The sequence below is a fragment of the Aspergillus novofumigatus genome, assembly GCF_002847465.1.
Source record: "Aspergillus novofumigatus IBT 16806 chromosome Unknown P174scaffold_5, whole genome shotgun sequence".
Lineage (NCBI taxonomy): Eukaryota > Fungi > Ascomycota > Eurotiomycetes > Eurotiales > Aspergillaceae > Aspergillus > Aspergillus novofumigatus.
Genome location: NW_020194278.1, coordinates 1,107,319 through 1,125,030, shown reverse-complemented (window position 1 = coordinate 1,125,030; position 17,712 = coordinate 1,107,319). Strand labels below are relative to the sequence as shown.

General features: G+C 52.3%; 4 protein-coding genes across 4 annotated transcripts; 2 read left to right on the top strand and 2 right to left on the bottom strand.

Annotated features, from left to right (window-relative positions):
* Positions 1-1,824: 1,824 nt before the first annotated feature.
* P174DRAFT_513227 (SET domain protein) lies at positions 1,825-4,503 on the top strand (the record flags this gene model as incomplete). The annotated part of the gene is made up of 5 exons (XM_024831962.1): positions 1,825-2,038; positions 2,286-2,749; positions 2,773-2,857; positions 2,949-3,208; positions 3,263-4,503. The coding sequence occupies exons 1-5, from the start codon at positions 1,998-2,000 to the stop codon at positions 4,501-4,503; spliced, it is 2,091 nt and encodes a 696-aa protein (XP_024681267.1). The 5' UTR covers positions 1,825-1,997.
* A 170-nt stretch (positions 4,504-4,673) lies between these two features.
* P174DRAFT_442541 (putative NADH-ubiquinone oxidoreductase, subunit F) lies at positions 4,674-6,563 on the top strand. Its single transcript, XM_024827600.1, has 4 exons — positions 4,674-5,021; positions 5,126-5,197; positions 5,259-5,665; positions 5,689-6,563. Exons 1-4 carry the CDS (start codon positions 4,761-4,763, stop codon positions 6,413-6,415), a joined length of 1,467 nt encoding a protein of 488 aa, XP_024681266.1. The 5' UTR covers positions 4,674-4,760; the 3' UTR covers positions 6,416-6,563.
* Positions 6,564-7,062: 499 nt separating this feature from the next.
* Positions 7,063-8,874, bottom strand: P174DRAFT_451976 (putative MFS transporter; the record flags this gene model as incomplete). The annotated part of the gene is made up of 2 exons (XM_024829042.1): positions 7,063-7,687; positions 7,775-8,874. The coding sequence occupies 2 exons, from the start codon at positions 8,872-8,874 to the stop codon at positions 7,063-7,065; spliced, it is 1,725 nt and encodes a 574-aa protein (XP_024681265.1).
* A 617-nt stretch (positions 8,875-9,491) lies between these two features.
* Positions 9,492-17,131, bottom strand: P174DRAFT_442539 (nucleoporin family protein). Its single transcript, XM_024827599.1, has 11 exons — positions 16,937-17,131; positions 16,641-16,815; positions 15,707-15,910; positions 15,588-15,686; positions 15,490-15,557; positions 13,844-15,456; positions 12,704-13,805; positions 12,138-12,671; positions 11,736-11,972; positions 10,004-11,680; positions 9,492-9,937 (listed from the first exon to the last, which is right to left on the bottom strand). Exons 2-11 carry the CDS (start codon positions 16,735-16,737, stop codon positions 9,824-9,826), a joined length of 5,745 nt encoding a protein of 1,914 aa, XP_024681264.1. The 5' UTR covers positions 16,738-16,815; positions 16,937-17,131; the 3' UTR covers positions 9,492-9,823.
* Between the last annotated feature and the right edge of the window lie 581 nt (positions 17,132-17,712).

Below are 17,712 nucleotides of genomic sequence, written 5' to 3'. Positions count from 1 at the left end.
GTCTACTTCCATTTCCACTTCCCCTCCCTGATCAATCTTGTCTCTCATCAAACGGTAGATGAAGACTGGCGCCGCATAGGTGTTGATGGTGAAGGAGATTTGAGATCATTGGGGAACATAAGCATAGAGCGTGTATCTTCAGCGCTTCTTGTCCATGTACAGACCCATTTCGGGGATGAATCCCGAGGTCCTGCGGCGCCCGTCTGACAGATGGTCTAGTCGGATATTTAGCCCTTTGGCTGCTCCTTCAGGCATTGATATACAAACTTGATTTCATGCATCTCTAGAGGACTAGCTGCATCTGAATGATGGCCGATGATGGGTTGTGGACTTCTGGGTTTGGTCTCAATTCCTGAGTCACTCAGTTGTCTGGACACTGTTCTAGCCCGGATGACTTGACTCATGCAGACCCTCTTACGCCCTGCCTTCATAGTTGACTCTATCGCTTTTGCTGTAATACAAGCCACAGCACTTGCTGACGTCGTTATGAACTTAGGCATCTACGAGCTCAACAAGTCAACCTATACCAATTCTTCCTCCGCCTCCTGCTCCCCTCAGCCTCGGACCGTCTCGCGCGCGACGGCAGCTGGCAGCACGGCTTGCCGCCCAAAAACAGCAAGCTGCTGAAAATGGCGGCAATGAAGACGAGCCTCAAAACCAAACTAACCAGCATGAGAATGGCGATGTTCAGTGGCCATCCAACCCTTTTGTGATTGCGGGCTTGGACGATGACGGTGATGGTACGGACTCGCCTTCCCGAGCCGCTTTTCCCTCCAGCGACTTTCAACATACGCGCAAGGACGAACCTTTCTCATCGCCTACTTTTCCCGAGTCTGGCTTCAGCCCCCCGGATTCGATGTCCACTAACTCCTCCGATGATGACGGGGAAGGCAGGGTAGATATGAGGCGTAAGGAACGTGTTCCCCTGGAAGTTGATGACGATGAGGATGACATGGGCGAGATGGTCGGTCCCTCACTTGGTTCTGGAATGCTCGACTCAGATGAAGAGGACGAAGCTATCATGAACGAATCTCTAGGATACCCAGATCTCGGGCCTGGCCGCTACAGGAGCTTCCGAAGAGCACAGTACGGTCCGTCTCCTTTCGGGGACGACGATGACAATGACAGCAGTGACGGAGAAGATGATGGACTGGTCGAAATCTTAGTTCCTGGGAGAAAGTCTTCCACGACTTGACTGCCACGGATGGATATGGCCAAAATTGTCCTCTAGAATTTGTTGTCTGCGCTGGTTTGCTCTGCATTTCATTTCCTGGCGGTAATTGTTTTGGCATTCTGGGACGCATGGACTTTTTTCTTTCTCTTTTTCATGACGATGTACACTATCTCAATGTGCATGACCTTGTATACTGTCGAGAGCGGAATAGAGGTGGCCTTCTCTAAACAGGAAGATCTTGGCATTAAGATTACCTCCATGTGGCTGTGCACTGTTCTGAATGGTGATATCTGCTTCTACCGACCGACCAGTGCCGTCGCAAGCGCAACATTACCGGCGTTTCTCTTCTCACTTAAATGCCTCTATGTTTATCGATATAGCCTGCTGTCTTTTCGTTTCTCCTCTTTACATGATTTTGTACGATAATCCAGCGGAATCAATTCATTGTTTTTTTTTTTTGCGGAGTATATTCTCAAAAGTTGACACCCTGATTGACGACTATAGGGCTAAAGAACTAAAATCAAACTTCTAAATCCAAGATTATGAGAATGTATTGTGGAACAGTCAATTCTCGCCGTCATGTCCATACCTATCCACGAGCTGTTGTTGGCTTACTTCCATGACTTCGAGACCCCCGAAAAAAAGTGGGACACCGCATTTCATCATCCTAAAATTGCCCCTCCGAACAATTTATCGTATGAGTTCTCCGTGTCCATCGTCCACGTCGCCACGATCTTAAGTCTTCCCTTGAGAACAGCTGCAAGGGTCGCTAGGGCTGTCAGTCTGGTAGACAGGGAAAGACACGCTAGTTGGTTTGAGCACCATGACGGACAGTGGTGATCCTTCAGCGTTGCTGCCACCGGTGTAGGTTGAAAGCTTGAATTCCTGTGTTTTGCTATGTTGCATAAAATCATTCTCGCGGATATGACCTTACATCACCGTTCCTATAACTTCTGTTCGAAGGGGAAGTGCGACGCTGGATGTCTCTATTCCAAATAGTGCAATTGCCCTTCCGCTTTCGCATTTTGATGAGATAGACTTTCCTCATTATCTCTCTTCGGCTCTGGTTCATTCTCCAAATATCGTCATTATGTCTAATGAAAGCATCTAGGTCAACTGGTGATGAGAACCTAGAGAAATGGATCACCCTCGTGGAATGGATGACTAGCAATGGCGGCTACCTGCACGAAAGTGTTCAGATCGCCAAAGACGAACAACGAGGTGTCCATTTCAATGTCAAGAAAGACTGGAAAGATGGTGTCGCAAAGGACACGCATATCATCAAGATCCCAGTGGCTGCAACCATGTCATATCTCAACGTCGTCGAGCATCCTCTTCCCGCCGACAAGCAAGGCAATGGGACGGCCACTTTCTCTGCTCATGGAGTGCAGCTTCCGCGCAATTTCGTCAATGCTGTTGGACCCCATGAGTCATCTATTTTCTTCTTGATCGGTCAGTATCTGAGGGGCTCAGAAGGGTTCTGGTCCCCGTATATTCGAACGCTTCCTCAGCCGCTCTCCCTAACTACGCCATTGTATTATGAGGGGGATGACTTGCGGTGGTTGGATGGGACGAGTCTGGCGCCGGCTAGGGAGCAGAGAATGGGGTGTGGAAGGAGAAGTACGAAAATGGGATTACCGAGCTTCGGAAGGCCGGGTTCCAGGATGTTGATCGGTACACATGGTATGTGTAGACGGTTGGATACCCCCCTTCTCTATTTGATCAAGCTACTCGGCGTTACCTGGCAAAAGTGTATTAACGGAACCCACAATAGGGACCTATACCTCTGGTCTTCGTCCATTCTCGTGTCGCGGGCGTTTTCAGCCAAGGTGCTTGCCGAGGCAGTTACTGATGTGGAGCTGCCTGAAGATGGTGTGTCAGTACTGCTGCCCTGCATTGACTTGATGAACCATCGACCTCTTGCAAAGGTAGAATGGCGTGCTGGGAAGCAAGATGTAGCCTTTGTGGTGTTGGAAGACGTGGCCTCCGAGCAGGAAATCTCAAATAACTACGGGCCGCGCAATAACGAACAGTGTAAGTCGCAAGTGGAATGCCCATATAACAGATTGAAAATTAACTTCAGCCCAGTAATGATGAACTATGGCTTTTGCCTTCCAGACAACCCATGCGACTATCGGATCGTCAGCTTGCGAGAACCTCCGGGTAGCCCTCTCGACCAAGCCAGGTCCTATCAGCAACAGATGTATCCCGAGCGACCCAAAGCCACAGAGAATCATTACTACGTGTTCAATATCTTCTATCCTCTACTCGCACCAGACACTGCCATGGAACATTCGATCTTCTCACCAGCCCTTTTCAATGCGGTTTCCATACTTGGCGCGAATAACAGGGAGCTAGAGACCCTTGAAATCACCGAGCAGGACATCCGAATCTCAGATGCATATGGCAACTCGCGGACGATTCTAGCTGCTCTCAGTCAGATAATCATTGAATTGATCACACATATTGTGAAGTTGAGGTCTTCGTCGGAAGGCCTGGGAAATCCCGAAAACATCGAACAGACACATGCGAAAATCTACCGCGACAGTCAGATCCGCTTGTCAGAGACAGCTCTCGTTATTGCTGCCTGGACGCTCAACCGCGCACGGCAACATGATTACGATGGAAGCTGGGAAGCAACCAAGCGTTTGCTTAGCACTCATATGGCTCGTTTACCTGCGAAGAATTTCTCCGCAGAGGTCAAGTCCCGTATACAAGTGAGAATCCTTGAACGGAAATCGCTCCTTGCGAACAACGGCGAACTTTTTACCTTGAAAGAATTGACCAGCGTTCTTCCTGCTGAAATACAACGACCTTGCAAAGTGTTCTTCCAAGAGGTCTTGAGAAACTCCGAAAATGCAATACCCATGCTAGAAGGAAGCGACGACTCTTCGCCTTTTGCCTTCCCAATGTTCTTGTGTTTTGTGGTTGCCACTCACAGGAACACATCAGCCGGTAAATCTCAACTTTCTGCAAGACTGTCTACATGGGCTAGCTTTCTACTTGAGAAGTATCCACCACCCCCAGAGGATGTGGCATGGATGCTGGAGGATGAAGAAGATGAAAAGATGGTTAGCTTGTTCGACGACATGCTCGATCAGATGAGAGACCAGAATATAGACATCTTTTCGAGTCTAGCTTCGTTCACCGGAGACTGGAAAACAGATAACTGGTGGCTCTCTCCGAACTGGTTGCGGTGGGCCTGGATGGCTACAGAGGAGGAGTGTGTGCAGGCGCCTGAAGATCCCTTGAACTTGTTACGAGCAGGAGGACCAGGCCAAGGCTCTGTGATGCTGTCTACAGTGACTTATCTGTATCTTCCGCAGTAGGTCTTAGTGGAAACAGAAAATCAAAAATGCTGGAAATCTTGATAACTTAACAATAACGCATACATGACTAAGCGTAGAGCACGTGACTGCTACTGACCAATCAGCGGGTAGCCAAAGGCGGATATTCAGCAAGCGCAGGAATTGCCGCGCCGTGAAGCTCAACGACGGTGATCATCCCCAATTGACCCTTCCACCTCTCTCCTCGAGACAATCCCTCTATCCCCCGTCAATTCCCAGCAACTGGGCCATCTACCACCATGATATCTCGAGCGGCGGCTCCGTCGCCTTCCTCAATCGCCAACCTCTCCTCCCGCTCTCTCCGCGTTCAGGGTTCGGCTGCCCGCTCCTTCGCCAGTGTCCAGGACACCACACACCCCGTACGGCATCATGGCGGCCTGCGGGACCAGGACCGGATATTCACAAATCTTTATGGACACCATGGCGCTGATTTGAAGTCGGCAATGAAGTTTGGAGACTGGCACAGGACTAAGGATATTGTTTTGAAGGGTCATGATTGGGTACGCTTGTCCTTTGCAGCCACCGAGGACATTCTGTGGTCATGCACTCGTGTTGCGGGGTTACACTGGGCTTTGAGGCTAATATGTGCTTAACTTCTCTGCAGCTGATTTCCGAGATCAAGGCCTCTGGTCTGCGTGGTCGTGGTGGTGCTGGTTTCCCCTCGGGTTTGAAATATGTAAGTCCTCTACCGTGCCAATACAGTGAAGTTGGGAAACCCATTTCTTATCTGCGGTTAGTCTTTCATGAACTTCAAGGACTGGGATAAGGATCCCAGACCCCGATACCTCGTTGTCAACGCCGATGAGGGTGAACCGGGCACATGCAAGGACCGTGAGATCATGCGCAAGGACCCCCACAAGCTGATCGAGGGTTGCCTCGTTGTCGGTCGTGCGATGAACGCCAACGCCGCCTATATCTACATCCGTGGCGAATTCTACCATGAAGCAACCGTCCTCCAGCGGGCCATCAACGAAGCCTACCAGGCTGGTCTCATTGGTAAGAACGCCTGCGGCACGGGCTACGACTTCGATGTTTACATCCACCGCGGGATGGGTGCCTATATCTGTGGTGAGGAGACCTCTCTCATAGAGTCGATCGAGGGCAAGGCCGGCAAGCCTCGCCTGAAGCCCCCTTCCCCGCCGCCGTCGGCCTGTTCGGCTGCCCCAGCACCGTCACCAATGTTGAGACCGTGGCCGTCTGCCCTACCATCATGCGTCGTGGGGCCAGCTGGTTCTCGTCGTTCGGCGCCGAGCGCAACTCCGGTACCAAGCTGTTCTGTATCTCTGGTCATGTCAACAACCCCTGCACGGTCGAGGAGGAGATGTCCATCCCTCTGCGTGAGCTGATCGATCGTCACTGCGGTGGCGTGCGTGGCGGCTGGGACAACCTTCTCGCCGTTATCCCCGGTGGTTCCTCCACTCCCGTCATCCCGAAGTCCGTCTGCGACAATCAGATCATGGACTTCGACTCCCTCAAGGACTCCCAGACCGGTCTGGGTACCGCCGCCGTCATCGTCATGGACAAGTCCACCGACATCGTCCGCGCCATCTCCCGTCTGTCCAAGTTCTACAAGCACGAGAGTTGCGGCCAGTGTACCCCCTGCCGCGAGGGAAGCAAGTGGACAGCCCAGATGATGGAGCGCATGGAGAAGGGCCAGGCCCGTGAGCGCGAGATCGACATGCTCCAGGAACTCACCAAGCAGGTCGAGGGCCACACCATCTGCGCCCTCGGCGAGGCCTTCGCCTGGCCCATCCAGGGCCTCATCCGCCACTTCCGTCCCGAGCTGGAGGCCAGAATCAAGGAATACGAGCGCGAGCTGGGCGGGAAGCCCTTTGCTGGTGGCTGGCACCCGGACAGCAGGGCCGAGGGCAAGTTGATCTCCCCTGGCATGTAAAATTACCATAAACCATTCCATACCTTTTTTTTTTTTCATCTTGATCCCATCCCGCGACGATAAAAATGGTTTCTCATTTTACCCCTCGCCCTACTTTTCACACAACCATAACCGGGATGTAAAAAAAAGGATATGGTAAACATACATCCTTTAGAACCGCCCGTCGCAAAGCCATGGAGTGATTTGTGTTTCATGTCCGCGTATAACCTCTTATCTTTTTTTTCTCCTCCTGCTCTGTTTACGTTCAGTCATGTACAGATTTCTGGTAGCAATTCGAATAATCTCATATGTTGAAGTATTTTGGATCTTTTGAACAGTCGTAATTGAGTAGATAAGGGTTCGGTTACGTCAGACTCGTCTGCAAGGAGGAAAGCTATCCAGCAAGGGCTATCTACAAGAGTATTCCCATAGTCCTGCTACAGATAAGACCTGTAGCTGCAGCAACTTTGAATAGTTCTTCAATTCTTCCTTGTAAAGGCTGCATAGCTAGCAAGAAACCTAATCAAGCTCTTGAAGCAAATTAGATAATATCGTCTTATCTGACAGGCAGAAAAAGCAACCATATTTCGACCCATTCACTGCTCCTCCACCTTTTCCAGCTCAAAGTTGTTATGTCAAGCAAAACGTCAACCAGAAAAATCTCGATCTCAATTATCCGAATTAGCCTCGTTCTCATCTCCGTGTGCCTCCTTGTTCTCGCTTGCGGCCTTCTGAGTCTCCTTCTCGACCCGTTTCTGATCCAGCTTGGTGAGTCTTGCCAGACGCCATTTCATGCCGTGGTGGTACTCCACCCACAGCAGGCCTAGGCCAACCAGCATCAACAAGCCCCAGAAGACGAAGCACCAGCCCCAGCCCATGGCGGAGAGCATATGGTCAATCACAGCGGCGCCGACGGCTCCCAGCCAGCATCTAACGAGGTTGGATGCCGCAGACGCGGTAGACGCTCGGTCTGGGAACAGATCCACCATGAGCGTGTTCAGCGTGTTGAGGGAGGCGATGAAGCTGAATCCTATGATGAACTGCAGGATAAGGGGTGCCGCCAGCGGCGCTCCCTGCTGAAGAACCCATCCGTACGGGATGAAGGCAGCTACACCGAGAGCCATGAGAGGAAAGAAAGCCTGCAGACGGGCCTTCTCGATAGGGAAGCCCCGCAAATCGTCACCCTTCTTCCGATCCACTGGCATGCCTATTTTATGAGCAATGCGGCGATAGTTGAAATCCAACAGTTTGCCGTTGAGTATGGCTGCTATGCATGAACCGACCCCGAGAGGACTATGGTTCCATGAGACAGATATGGTCAGCATATCTCAGGTCGTCTGACAAGCCATTCCCAGGAGCGGATCAACAGGGTGCACTTACATGTAGCAAAGACCAATTTGAAGGTCATTAAAGCCATAGAGCTTGCCAAAGAGGTTGGGTGTGCTTGTCAAGAGCGCAGTGTTAGCCAACATGGCCAATCCGACATAGGAGACCACAATGAATGCATCTTTTTCCAGCAAGATCGCGAAAGCCTTGAGTGGATTCGGGAACGAAAGCCTCTGATGTTCGCGTGCTTGGTTGAGATCGGCTCTCTGCTCCTGATGAGCGAGGCGTTCTTCAGCTGTCATCTTCTTTAGTCGGCGACGTGCGGCCAAGTACTGAATGACAGACATCCTCCACCATTGATCGGGAGGGACACTACCATTACCGACGATATTGCGATTAGTCTCTGGCATCGTGATCATGAACACCACCAGGTAGCCACCACTGATGATAACCAGGAACCAGAAAACACTTCTCCAACCGAGGAACTTCGCCAAAATACCTCCAATGACAGGCCCAAGAGCCGGTGCCACCATAATGCCCGCAGACACAGGTCCAATGAAGCTCCCTCTTTCAGCCGCCGTTGCAATGTCCGCTACAACCCCATAGCCGAAGGCAATGGTACCACTGCTGCCCGCGCTTTGGATACAGCGAAGAACCATCAGCGCCGCGTAGCTATTCTGCAGTGCGAGGCCGATGTTAGCAGCCAGGTAGACAGTGAACGCAAGAATGTATGCCGGACGACGACCTCCCGAGTCGGCGAAAGTGCCGATGAAGCTCGGAGCTAGACCCTGCAAGATCAGGTACGTGGTGATGGTGAGATTGATCAAGGCCGTAGTGAGATGGTAGTTTGTGACAAGCGTCGGCATGACAGGAAAATAGATCTGGGCGGAAAGAGGAGAGAAGAACGACGCCATGGAGATCATGAAGACGATGAAGCGCTTCTCATTCTTGCTAAAGGCCGAATGAGCTTCACCCTCGGTTTCGCCGTCTGCCTGCATGGTCGTGGTCTTCTGAGCTTCAAGAGCAGAAGGATCCGAGCCTGAGGACGCCTCTGCCGGCTTCTCGACATGGTACTGAATCACATTCTCGCCGTCGTTGGAAGAAGAGGAGGGCGCGACTCTCTCCTCCTGGAATTCGCGCACTCCGCCAGACATTGTCGATGAATTCGATACTTGTGCGATGGCTACAAGAAAGAGATTAGCCCTCGGAAGGAAACACAGCCGCCGAGCCAGGACAAGGGTACGTGCATCTGCTTCACTGTATTGCGTTACTTCCCGGTCTTTCTCTCCTTCTCTGCTTCCGCCCCTTCTTGAGAGAAGCAAGGATAGATCGGTCCTCAAGGACTGTGGTCTCGTATAGAGAAAGCCGGACACTTTTATACGTTGGCAAATCCGAGTGATTATGTTGCGCTCTTGAAGTCCGTATCCAGGTCGCTGACTGGCAAAGGAGACAAACGGCGATGTACCTAGCCAGGCACAGGACAGTGGGGAGGGGCTTTGGCAAGAAGACAAGACAAGACAAGACCAAAGTGAGAAAGACTGTGTGGTCTTCTCTCAGTCGAAGCTCTGTGTCGCCTTTGCGCAACAAGGGACCGGTATCACCGTGGCCAGAACCCCAATCAAGACGAAAGCCGGAACCGGGCCTGAAAGCCTGAACCGGGGGGTTCGACCACCGCTCTTTCCTCTTTCTCTGTTTTCATAATGAGCACAGAATGACGAGCAGATCAGGCAGGCACGGTTCATGATTACCTGAGGCATCTATCCTAAGGTACACTAGAGACACACTAGAAACACCATGCTTGATTAGATCTAACAGTAAAACAGGGTAGTGAGATACACGCAAAAGAGTAGGAAGAAAACACGACTTCGTAAAACTGACTCGGTTCCCTTTCTGGATGGCACGCTGCATGCTGTCTTTCGAATCCAAGTAGTAGCGTAGAGAACCCACTTGCAGGCAGAGCTGCCGTAGCAACAACTGGCACATCCAAGAAAGCGAGAGTGAGTGAGGAAGAACCAAAGTAAATGTCATCAAAGGTCACCTCAATGGCCACAAATGCACACATATCTTTCATAATACAAACGACCTCCTTGCTTTTTTCCCTCTTCAATAACCTCCAGCCATGATAGTATTGTAGTACCTCCGACTCATCTCTGCTGTTTGCATGATGCGCGCATCGCCAGTCAGAGGTAGGTTCAGCACAGAGGGCAACTCGATTGCCTGTTGTTCGTCAGTTATATTTGAATTGAGAGACAACAGTAGCGTTGAGACAGATGCGGTACTTACGCTGACGTCCTCGCGTGTAGTCCAACCGGCTACGGCTCGGCTCATTTCCTTGAAGGCGACTCTAGCCTCCAACCCTTCCACTCCAGACCCCTTGTCAATCGTCTCACCCATCGTTACAAGCGCATTAACTAAGCGGCTCAGCCGACTAGGATCACGCTTTCCATTCTTGGCAGTGACAAGACGCAGGAAATCGTCGTAGATTCCACCGCCGCTCGCCCAGCCTTGGACCTTGCGTTCTGGTCCTTCGCCAAAGCCCGAAATCAATGCCTCCAGAGTGGCGTAGTCCCGTTCAATCACCGCAGTTGGTCCCACGACGCGGCAGAAAGTGGAGTGCGCATCATTCCAGTTTTTACCACGGATGAGACAATCCACCTCTCGGGCGGCATCGCCACTATCACGAGCAAACAAAGCCTTCGCACCCCAGATCCAGGCCTCGGGAAGCTGCAACTCTGTGGTGAGATACTGCCAGGTGGCATCTGGTGCGCCCTCTGTAGTCACTGGGTCGGGTAAGGAGGATGCGAAGCGCGCCAACGTTTCCTTGACAGCACGTTCACGATCCAACGCTTGAGAGAGATGGAGCAGAACAAACAGTGCTTGCGCAAGCTCCCCACTAGAACTAAGCTCCCAAGCGTAATCCCACACCAATTGGTCAGCCCTCAACGCGTTGATCTTGAAACTGTCGTGTTGTCCGACAGCGGCCGTGAGTAGCTGATACAGCTGGAACGGTAACCGGTTAGAGAGTTTGTCACCCGTGACAGACTCAGGAAGCAGGGCAGCCGGGAATTCGACTGCTGGCAAATCAGAACTCTTGGTAGCAGCAGTAGTACCCGAGTAGACCTTCAGTAGGACCCAGAGAGGAGATTCCCGACCCAGAGTGTCCGATGCGGCACGCGACATAACATCTCCCTCCAGGCGGGATGCAGGGTAAGGAAAGGCAGAATCGTCCCCGCTCCTCAATTCTTTGGCGAATTTCAGAACGGCGTTTTCGATAGGCTCGTCATCGGCAATACCATACCACAAACGAAGACCGAATGCTTGGAACCAGTCCAGCCCGAACCGCTCAGTGAAGGAAAATGTAGATGCACGATCCTCCAAGGCGCCACCGGACTTGCCGTCACTGCGGAGTGAGTTGCCAGCGAGAAGCTCGTATAGAGCTCGGATCGGTTCGGTCATCTCGGAATAGACGTTGTGCTGGCGCCACATCTCAATCTGCCTCGCCATGTCTGATCTAGTTGTGGCATCTCGACCAATTTGCGAGACCAGTGTAGCCAGATGAAGATTTTGGCTCGCAATCAGAACTTTGCACGCCTCTTCGACTCGGTGAGAACACAAAAGGTGGACAGCTCGTTCCTCAGAAGATTCAATCTTATCCAGGTCATGAGCGTGTCTCTCGCGCACAATGCTCTCCCATAGGCGACTGAGTCGGTCCTTCTTGATGCGTTGGACGTACTTGGGGCGGAGTTGAGGCGGCACCCCAGCAGAGACATCATCTTCAATCTCATCGTTGAACAAGATGTTGGCCAGCTGCCAGATGAGTCTTTCCTGGTCCGATTGTGTGGAGCTCAGCGATGTCTGTGTGAACTGTCCAAAATCGGCCTTAGCCAAACGAGCGAAAGGAATGCCTTCAACGCGCTGAATGTGAGATTGCTTTCTTTGGGCGTCAACCATCCCGCTGGGCTACGACTCCGTTAGTATGCGAAACATCCTAGGAGTGTACAGGATCGGTCCATACCTCGCTGTCTTTCTTGAACACCATCACCTTAATGTCTCTCTCTTCGCTGGTGACAGAAAAATTTTCCTCCCAACGGGTACCTGTCTGAGGAGAAACTTCTGCCATGTCGTTCCTGGCGCAAATAATTGAATCCATTGGGCCCCAGCGCGGCTTGAAGGAGTGGTGAAAGGCCAGGTCGTCCTCGTTTAATTCATTCGATTCGCCGGCAAAGGTTTTGGGTTGCTTGTTATAAGGCCACTATGAGTTGAAGAAGAGGATTAGTCAATATTCCACTGTAAATCAGTTGTGATTTGACTATCTGTAATGACCGCGTGCAGCGGACAACGTCTAAAATACATCATCTTAAACAAGCAAATTGTAAAAGGCAAACAACAGATAGCAATGAATCAAGGGGAGTCAAACCTCAAAACCTTTCGGCTGTGCCGGCTGCGCCTTCAGAGGAGATTGCCCCTGCTGCTTACGCGGCTGCTGGAACAAAGAATTCATCAGATCGATGCTCGTCGCGAATCCTTTCTGTCGGTTGTCGGTAACAGATTTCTTCGGCGTGTCGTCGTGAAGAGGTCGGTCTGTAAAGGCGTTTGCTTGTATTTCGCGTAGTGCATCCCGGTTTTGCTTCCTTGGACTAATCGTCCGCTGCAGCTGTTCGGCCCAGTCGCCGCTAAGATTCAGACGCGCCTTCGAGGGAGTTTCCCAAGGTCTCAACGAGGGTTGGGTGTTGTCAAGGTAGCTGTCGGTACTGTTGGCATCGTCGTGCTCCACGGTATGATCAAGGTTGGGAAAGGTGCCCGCCATATCCATTTCCTCACCTTCATCGAATTCAACATCTGATTCGCCAGACTGCTGGCTCTCGGTGACATCGTCGCCATCCTGCTCAGTAGTTGAACCCGTGGAGCCGTCCCCTAAAAAAGACTCATCCTCGTCCACAGAAGCCTCGTCCTTGTCTCCGATAGTTTCCATTACTTGATTACCAAAGGCCCCGGAACCATCTTGCGCTTCTTGAAATCGAAAGTGTCGTCCTCGACCCCGGCCACAGATCCAACAAAGGAGTCGTCAGTTGTGTATGTGGAGGTTGGCTCCGAGCCCACAGTGTTCGCGAGATTGGCGGGAGTCTGGGCCTTCGGAGTCGGAGTGTCAGGAGCAGCACTCAAAGTGCTTTGGTTGAGGCTCTCACCTTCATCATCGCTATCATAATCAAGGCCATAGGTGGTGAAGTGGGGGACCTTGAAGATCCATGTTCCCGTCTCCGTCTCGTAGTCGATAAACTCAGTATTGTGCACCTTTCTCAGGCGGTCGACGTGTTTCTCGAAAAGGGGCCCACTTGTAAGGGGTGAAGGTGACTTCTTGTCCCTGCCTCTCGGCCACGAGTTTTCTATCCGTAGAATGGATGGCACGTTCAGACCCTTGCCCATCGGAGGCTTGATTGCTTCATCGGGGTACACCGTGATCTTACGCACGCCGATTTCCACAAGCCCGCCGAAAATCTGGTCCAGATCGATGGTCGTCAGATCGACAGGCTCATCGAAAGTTACCTGACCACAACGTTGACGGCCGACAGTGAAGCCAACAACATGCTTGAGGTCTTCACGGCTCATCTTACTGAGCTCGGCACGGGAGGGCTTCATCCAGTACTCGCCAGGTTTGGGGTCACTGCCAGGAACGAAGGGAAGTCTGTTGGAGCTGTCGGTGATGGCAGCATGCTCAGAGTCTTCTGGAACAGAGGGAAGATCTTTGCTACGAACAGATTCCATCTCCGGACGGGCAACCATGTCAGCGGACGCCTTTACGCCGTTGATTCCGTTGACGCTTCCAGGCTTGCGAATTGAGCGCAGGAATCCAAGCTCCTCCGGGGTAGGTTCTGGGCTCTCAGATGCAACCGGAACGATTTCTCCACCAGTTGTGGCGCCAGGAGCCTTTGAAGATGAAGCATCGAAGCTCACCCGCTTCTTCATTTTGTCGGTCGTCTGAGTAGCATCCTCGCCATTAGTGATAGGAGCAGCGGGAGTGCTTGCGGGACGTGCGAACAGGTCGTTGCGCAAGGAGCGATCGATGGTCAAGCGCTTCAGGCTTCCACTGGACAAGCGAGAAGTACCAGAAAGCGCACCGGGGACAAGACACTGTCAGTCTCTGGGTCGAAGGTCTTGCGCAGGTTGCTTGTCGAAAAGCTCTTGCTAAAGCTACCCCGTCCAAGGCTGCCACCAACACTTCCACGAAGGCTGCCGCCTAAGAGACTGCTTCCCAAGCCAGTAGGGGTGCTAGTAGTGCTGGAGGGTGATCCGTAAGTGGAGTAGGAAAATCCGTATCCCTGGCGCTTTGGGGGTGTGATAAGACGATTCGCCGCAGTTGGCGTAATCTTGTAGACGGGCAGTGGAGTGCGCTGTTTTTGCTTGATCGACGAAGAGAGCGGTGTGGCCAGGGGGCCAGGGCTTGGAGCACTAGGAGCAGGCAAGCCAGAGAAGATGGACTGATTGCCATACGGATTGCCATCGAGCAAAGAAGCCTGCAGACTTCCAGGAACAGGCTGCTGTGCCTGGTGCTGTTGCAGTGGTTGTGCCTGTTGGGTTGTACCGAAGAGGCTACTGGTGCCGAGGCCAGTTTGTTGTTGTTGGCCCTGAGTGTTGCCGAAGAGCGAAGAACCCGCGGTCTGGGCAGTTGTACCTTGGCCCCCGAACAGAGAGCTACCGGTACCAGTGCTGCCGCCGAAGAGGCTGGGCTTCTGTTGCTGCTGAGCTTGGCCACCACCAAACAGACCGCCTGTACCTGTCTGTTGATTCTGGGTCCCTCCAAAACCTCCGAATGCGCTAGTGCCTGTACCAGTGCCAGTCGTTCCCCCGCCAAACAGACTCTTTTGGCCCTGCTGCTGATTTCCACCGAAAAGAGAACTTGTTCCAGTTTGCTGAGTATTACCCCCGAAAAGTCCACCACCTGTGGTCTGCTGCTGAGGCTGTTGAGCGTTCTGACCGAAAAGGGAAGTGCCCGTGGTACCAGTTGTACCGCCACCAAAGAGGCCGGTGCCAGAAGGCTGCTGCTGTTGGGTGGTCGCGCCGAAACCGCCAAATAATCCCTTGTTCTGCGTCTGGTTCTGAGCCTGGTTCTGCTGACCGAACCCACCAAACGCGCCCGTACCGCCAGTCTGCTGCTGACCGCCAAATGGAGAGGAGGTCGCGGCAGTACCACCGAACGGACTGGCCGTGCTGGTATTCTGCGTACCGAATCCGCCGAACCCCGTGCCTGTACCAGTTGTAGCGGTGCCAGTACCAGTACCTCCGCCGAACAAAGGCTTAGCTTGCTGTTGAGTGTTGCCACCGAATAACGAGCCTCCCGCTCCTGTTCCCGTTCCAAATCCAGTTGTTCCAGTTGGCGTTGAACCAAAGCCGCCAGTCGTGGCAGTGGTACCGCCGAACAGGCTGGGCTGAGACGTTGTGGAGGTTCCTCCTCCGAAGAGGGAGGTTGCTGGTTTGGCGGCTCCAAACAGAGGGTTAGTGGAGGTAGAGCCAAATCCGCCAGTAGTCTGGGTCGTGCCAAATGCCGAGGGCGCGCTGGTGCCGGCGCCAAATGGCGAAGACGTACTGCCAAATCCAGTGGACGGTTGCGCTCCAAAACCGGATCCACCGAAGGCTGAGGTTCCAAAAGCCCCGGCCTGTCCGCTTCCGTTTCCGAACCTGCGACCCTGGTTATAGTCACCCAATCGCAGCTCCTCGAAGGAATATTTGCTGTATGGTTGCTGGAAAGAGATACTTTGATAGTGGTTGGTCACGTTGGAACTGCTATCCTTCTCCGTGAAGGGGCTGAATGGAGTGCTACCGGTTCCTTCACTGGGAGGCACTGCCTGTTGAAATGCAGTTCCCGTGCCACCGCCAAAGCCAGCAGCGCCTCCGAAACCGCCTCCTGTTCCGAAGCCACCAGTAGTACCGGGGTGGTGGTGGTGGTGGTGGTGCCAAAGCCGCCAGCAGGCTTGTTGCCGAACAGTCCACCACCAGTTGTTCCGGTGCTTCCAAAGCCTCCAGTGGTTCCCGTAGTTCCTGTCGAACCGAAGCCACCAAATCCAGTACCGCCTGTGGTGGAAGTTCCGCCGCCGAAGAGACTACCACCAGATGTTGTACCAGTGCCAAAACCGCCAGTGCGATTTTGGCTGCCGAATAGCGAGTTCTGTTGGGTTTGTGTATTTGATCCAAAGCCTAGAAATAAATCCCATGTTAGTAACTGAAGGTGAATCTCTTATTAAAATGAATTAAATTAAAAAGAAAAGGCAAAGCATCAATGATCGAAACAATCCGTCCTCGGACAGGGATCCCATGTAAGCCTTGGAAGCAATGATCCTGGACAACTCAACACACGCGAACTATATCAAGCAATCGGAAGTGGAGAGTCCGCGAGGTGGACCCTTGAGTACTGGCCCAACTGGTATGTAGCGCAACTACGGTGGCAGTTCACTTTAAACTGCGAGACGACTCCAACCAAAGGAGCGCAGAACCCCGGGATCTGTCCAAGGATGGGACGCAGAGAAGAGAAGAACCGCTAAGCTGATGAACATCGTCATTGGGCACCTACCTCCGCCGGAACCAAAGCTACTGGAGGTGTTTCCAAACAGGCCACCGCCTGATGTGCTACCGCCACCAAAAGGGGACGAGGTGGATCCAAAGCCTAGATGACGGGGAAGATGCGGTCAGAGACTGTAGTCAAGCTGCGATTCCTTCTCTTGTGGCTACTGCGTCGCCCTTCGTCGCGAGTCATCCGCGGGGTGGTGGCGAGATCCAGTGGTTGTGTGAGACCGTCGCGGGTCGACGTCAGAGGCACCAGCATAGTCCTGGACTGAGATCCCAAGCAAACGAGGCAAAACAAGCAAATTATGAACGGCGGGCGGGATATGGGTAATATCGCAGCACGACGACGGATCACAAGACCTACCTCCTCCAGAAGTTGTACCACCAAAGCCAGAGCCGGCGCCGAAGCCAGAGCTCTGCTGGGTGTTTTGTCCAAATCCTCCGAAGCCACCGAAAGACATGATGATTTGACGACGTTCTTTGAGGATTAAGGATTCATAAGTTGAGAAGCGATCGTTGACCGGTTTATCAGAGAGATGCTGGACGTAAATAAACGGTTAGAGAGGTAATCTATCGCGACGCCTTCGCACGAAGTCGAAATTCGAAAGGATAACTTGCGAGTCAAAAGTGGCTTCGACGCGCAAGAGGAGGGAAGCTCACAGAAAGTTTGTGTTTTGTTTTAGCTTTTCTCTCGGTCGCTCGCTCTGCTTTTTATAGGGGCGAAAAAGTTAACCCTAGCTTAAGACGGATTGTAAAAGACCGTCAAAGCCAGAGAGCGTAGTATCTAAGGAGATGGTGGCAATGGGGGTAGGAAAGATGGCAAGGAGTACGGGGGAAGGGAAGGGAAGAAGTGACGCGCAGAGGTCAAGAAAAAGAGGAAGAAAGCTGCCCCAGAGCGAAGTGAGATGGGAGACCGCCCGGAAGTTCAGTGGACTGCCTGTTGCGGTTTAGCCTCCGAGGCAGCCTTGGTCACCTATGGTACTGTAGTAGTAGTCGTCGTTACTTGCAGGTATGATTCACTACTCACTACTCACTACAAAGGTATCTGAACTGGAAAGTAAACAGGAGAAAAGTGATTCAAGAGTGAAGTATACTATGATTAAGTAGTCGTTGCCCCATGGAAAGTGTCCCTTATTAATACCCAATTCAACGGCGGAAACTTTCACTGCGTTGTCAACTGAAGTCATGTGACCATAGACGCCTGATCAGGCGGACGGCATCAGAGGGCAGTTTCCAGGCATCTCTGGCGGATTACTGCACTCCACAGTAGATGAATGGGTAATCTCAATAATAGACGATAAAATAATACAACACTGAAAACCCGCCTCTTTAATAGGGCCATCGTTGCCTTTGGACTACATTACTCCGTCGAGAATTTTGTTCTAACACTTCACTGGTTTCCATCTTTCATCATTGGCTGTAATGAAGTGACTCGA

What these genes read in the sequence shown, in the direction of transcription:
- P174DRAFT_442541 (XM_024827600.1), top strand. Translation starts at nt 4,761, where the DNA reads ATGATATCTCGAGCGGCGGCTCCGTCGCCTTCCTCAATCGCCAACCTC. An exon ending in TTTTGAAGGGTCATGATTGG is followed by an intron (nt 5,022 to 5,125) that starts GTACGCTTGTCC and finishes ACTTCTCTGCAG; the next exon opens with CTGATTTCCGAGATCAAGGC. An exon ending in TCCCCTCGGGTTTGAAATAT is followed by an intron (nt 5,198 to 5,258) that starts GTAAGTCCTCTA and finishes ATCTGCGGTTAG; the next exon opens with TCTTTCATGAACTTCAAGGA.
- P174DRAFT_442539 (XM_024827599.1), bottom strand. Translation starts at nt 16,737, where the DNA reads ATGTCTTTCGGTGGCTTCGGAGGATTTGGACAAAACACCCAGCAGAGC. An exon ending in TGTTCAAGAAAGACAGCGAG is followed by an intron (nt 11,681 to 11,735) that starts GTATGGACCGAT and finishes ACGGAGTCGTAG; the next exon opens with CCCAGCGGGATGGTTGACGC. An exon ending in CTACACGCGAGGACGTCAGC is followed by an intron (nt 9,938 to 10,003) that starts GTAAGTACCGCA and finishes GACGAACAACAG; the next exon opens with GCAATCGAGTTGCCCTCTGT.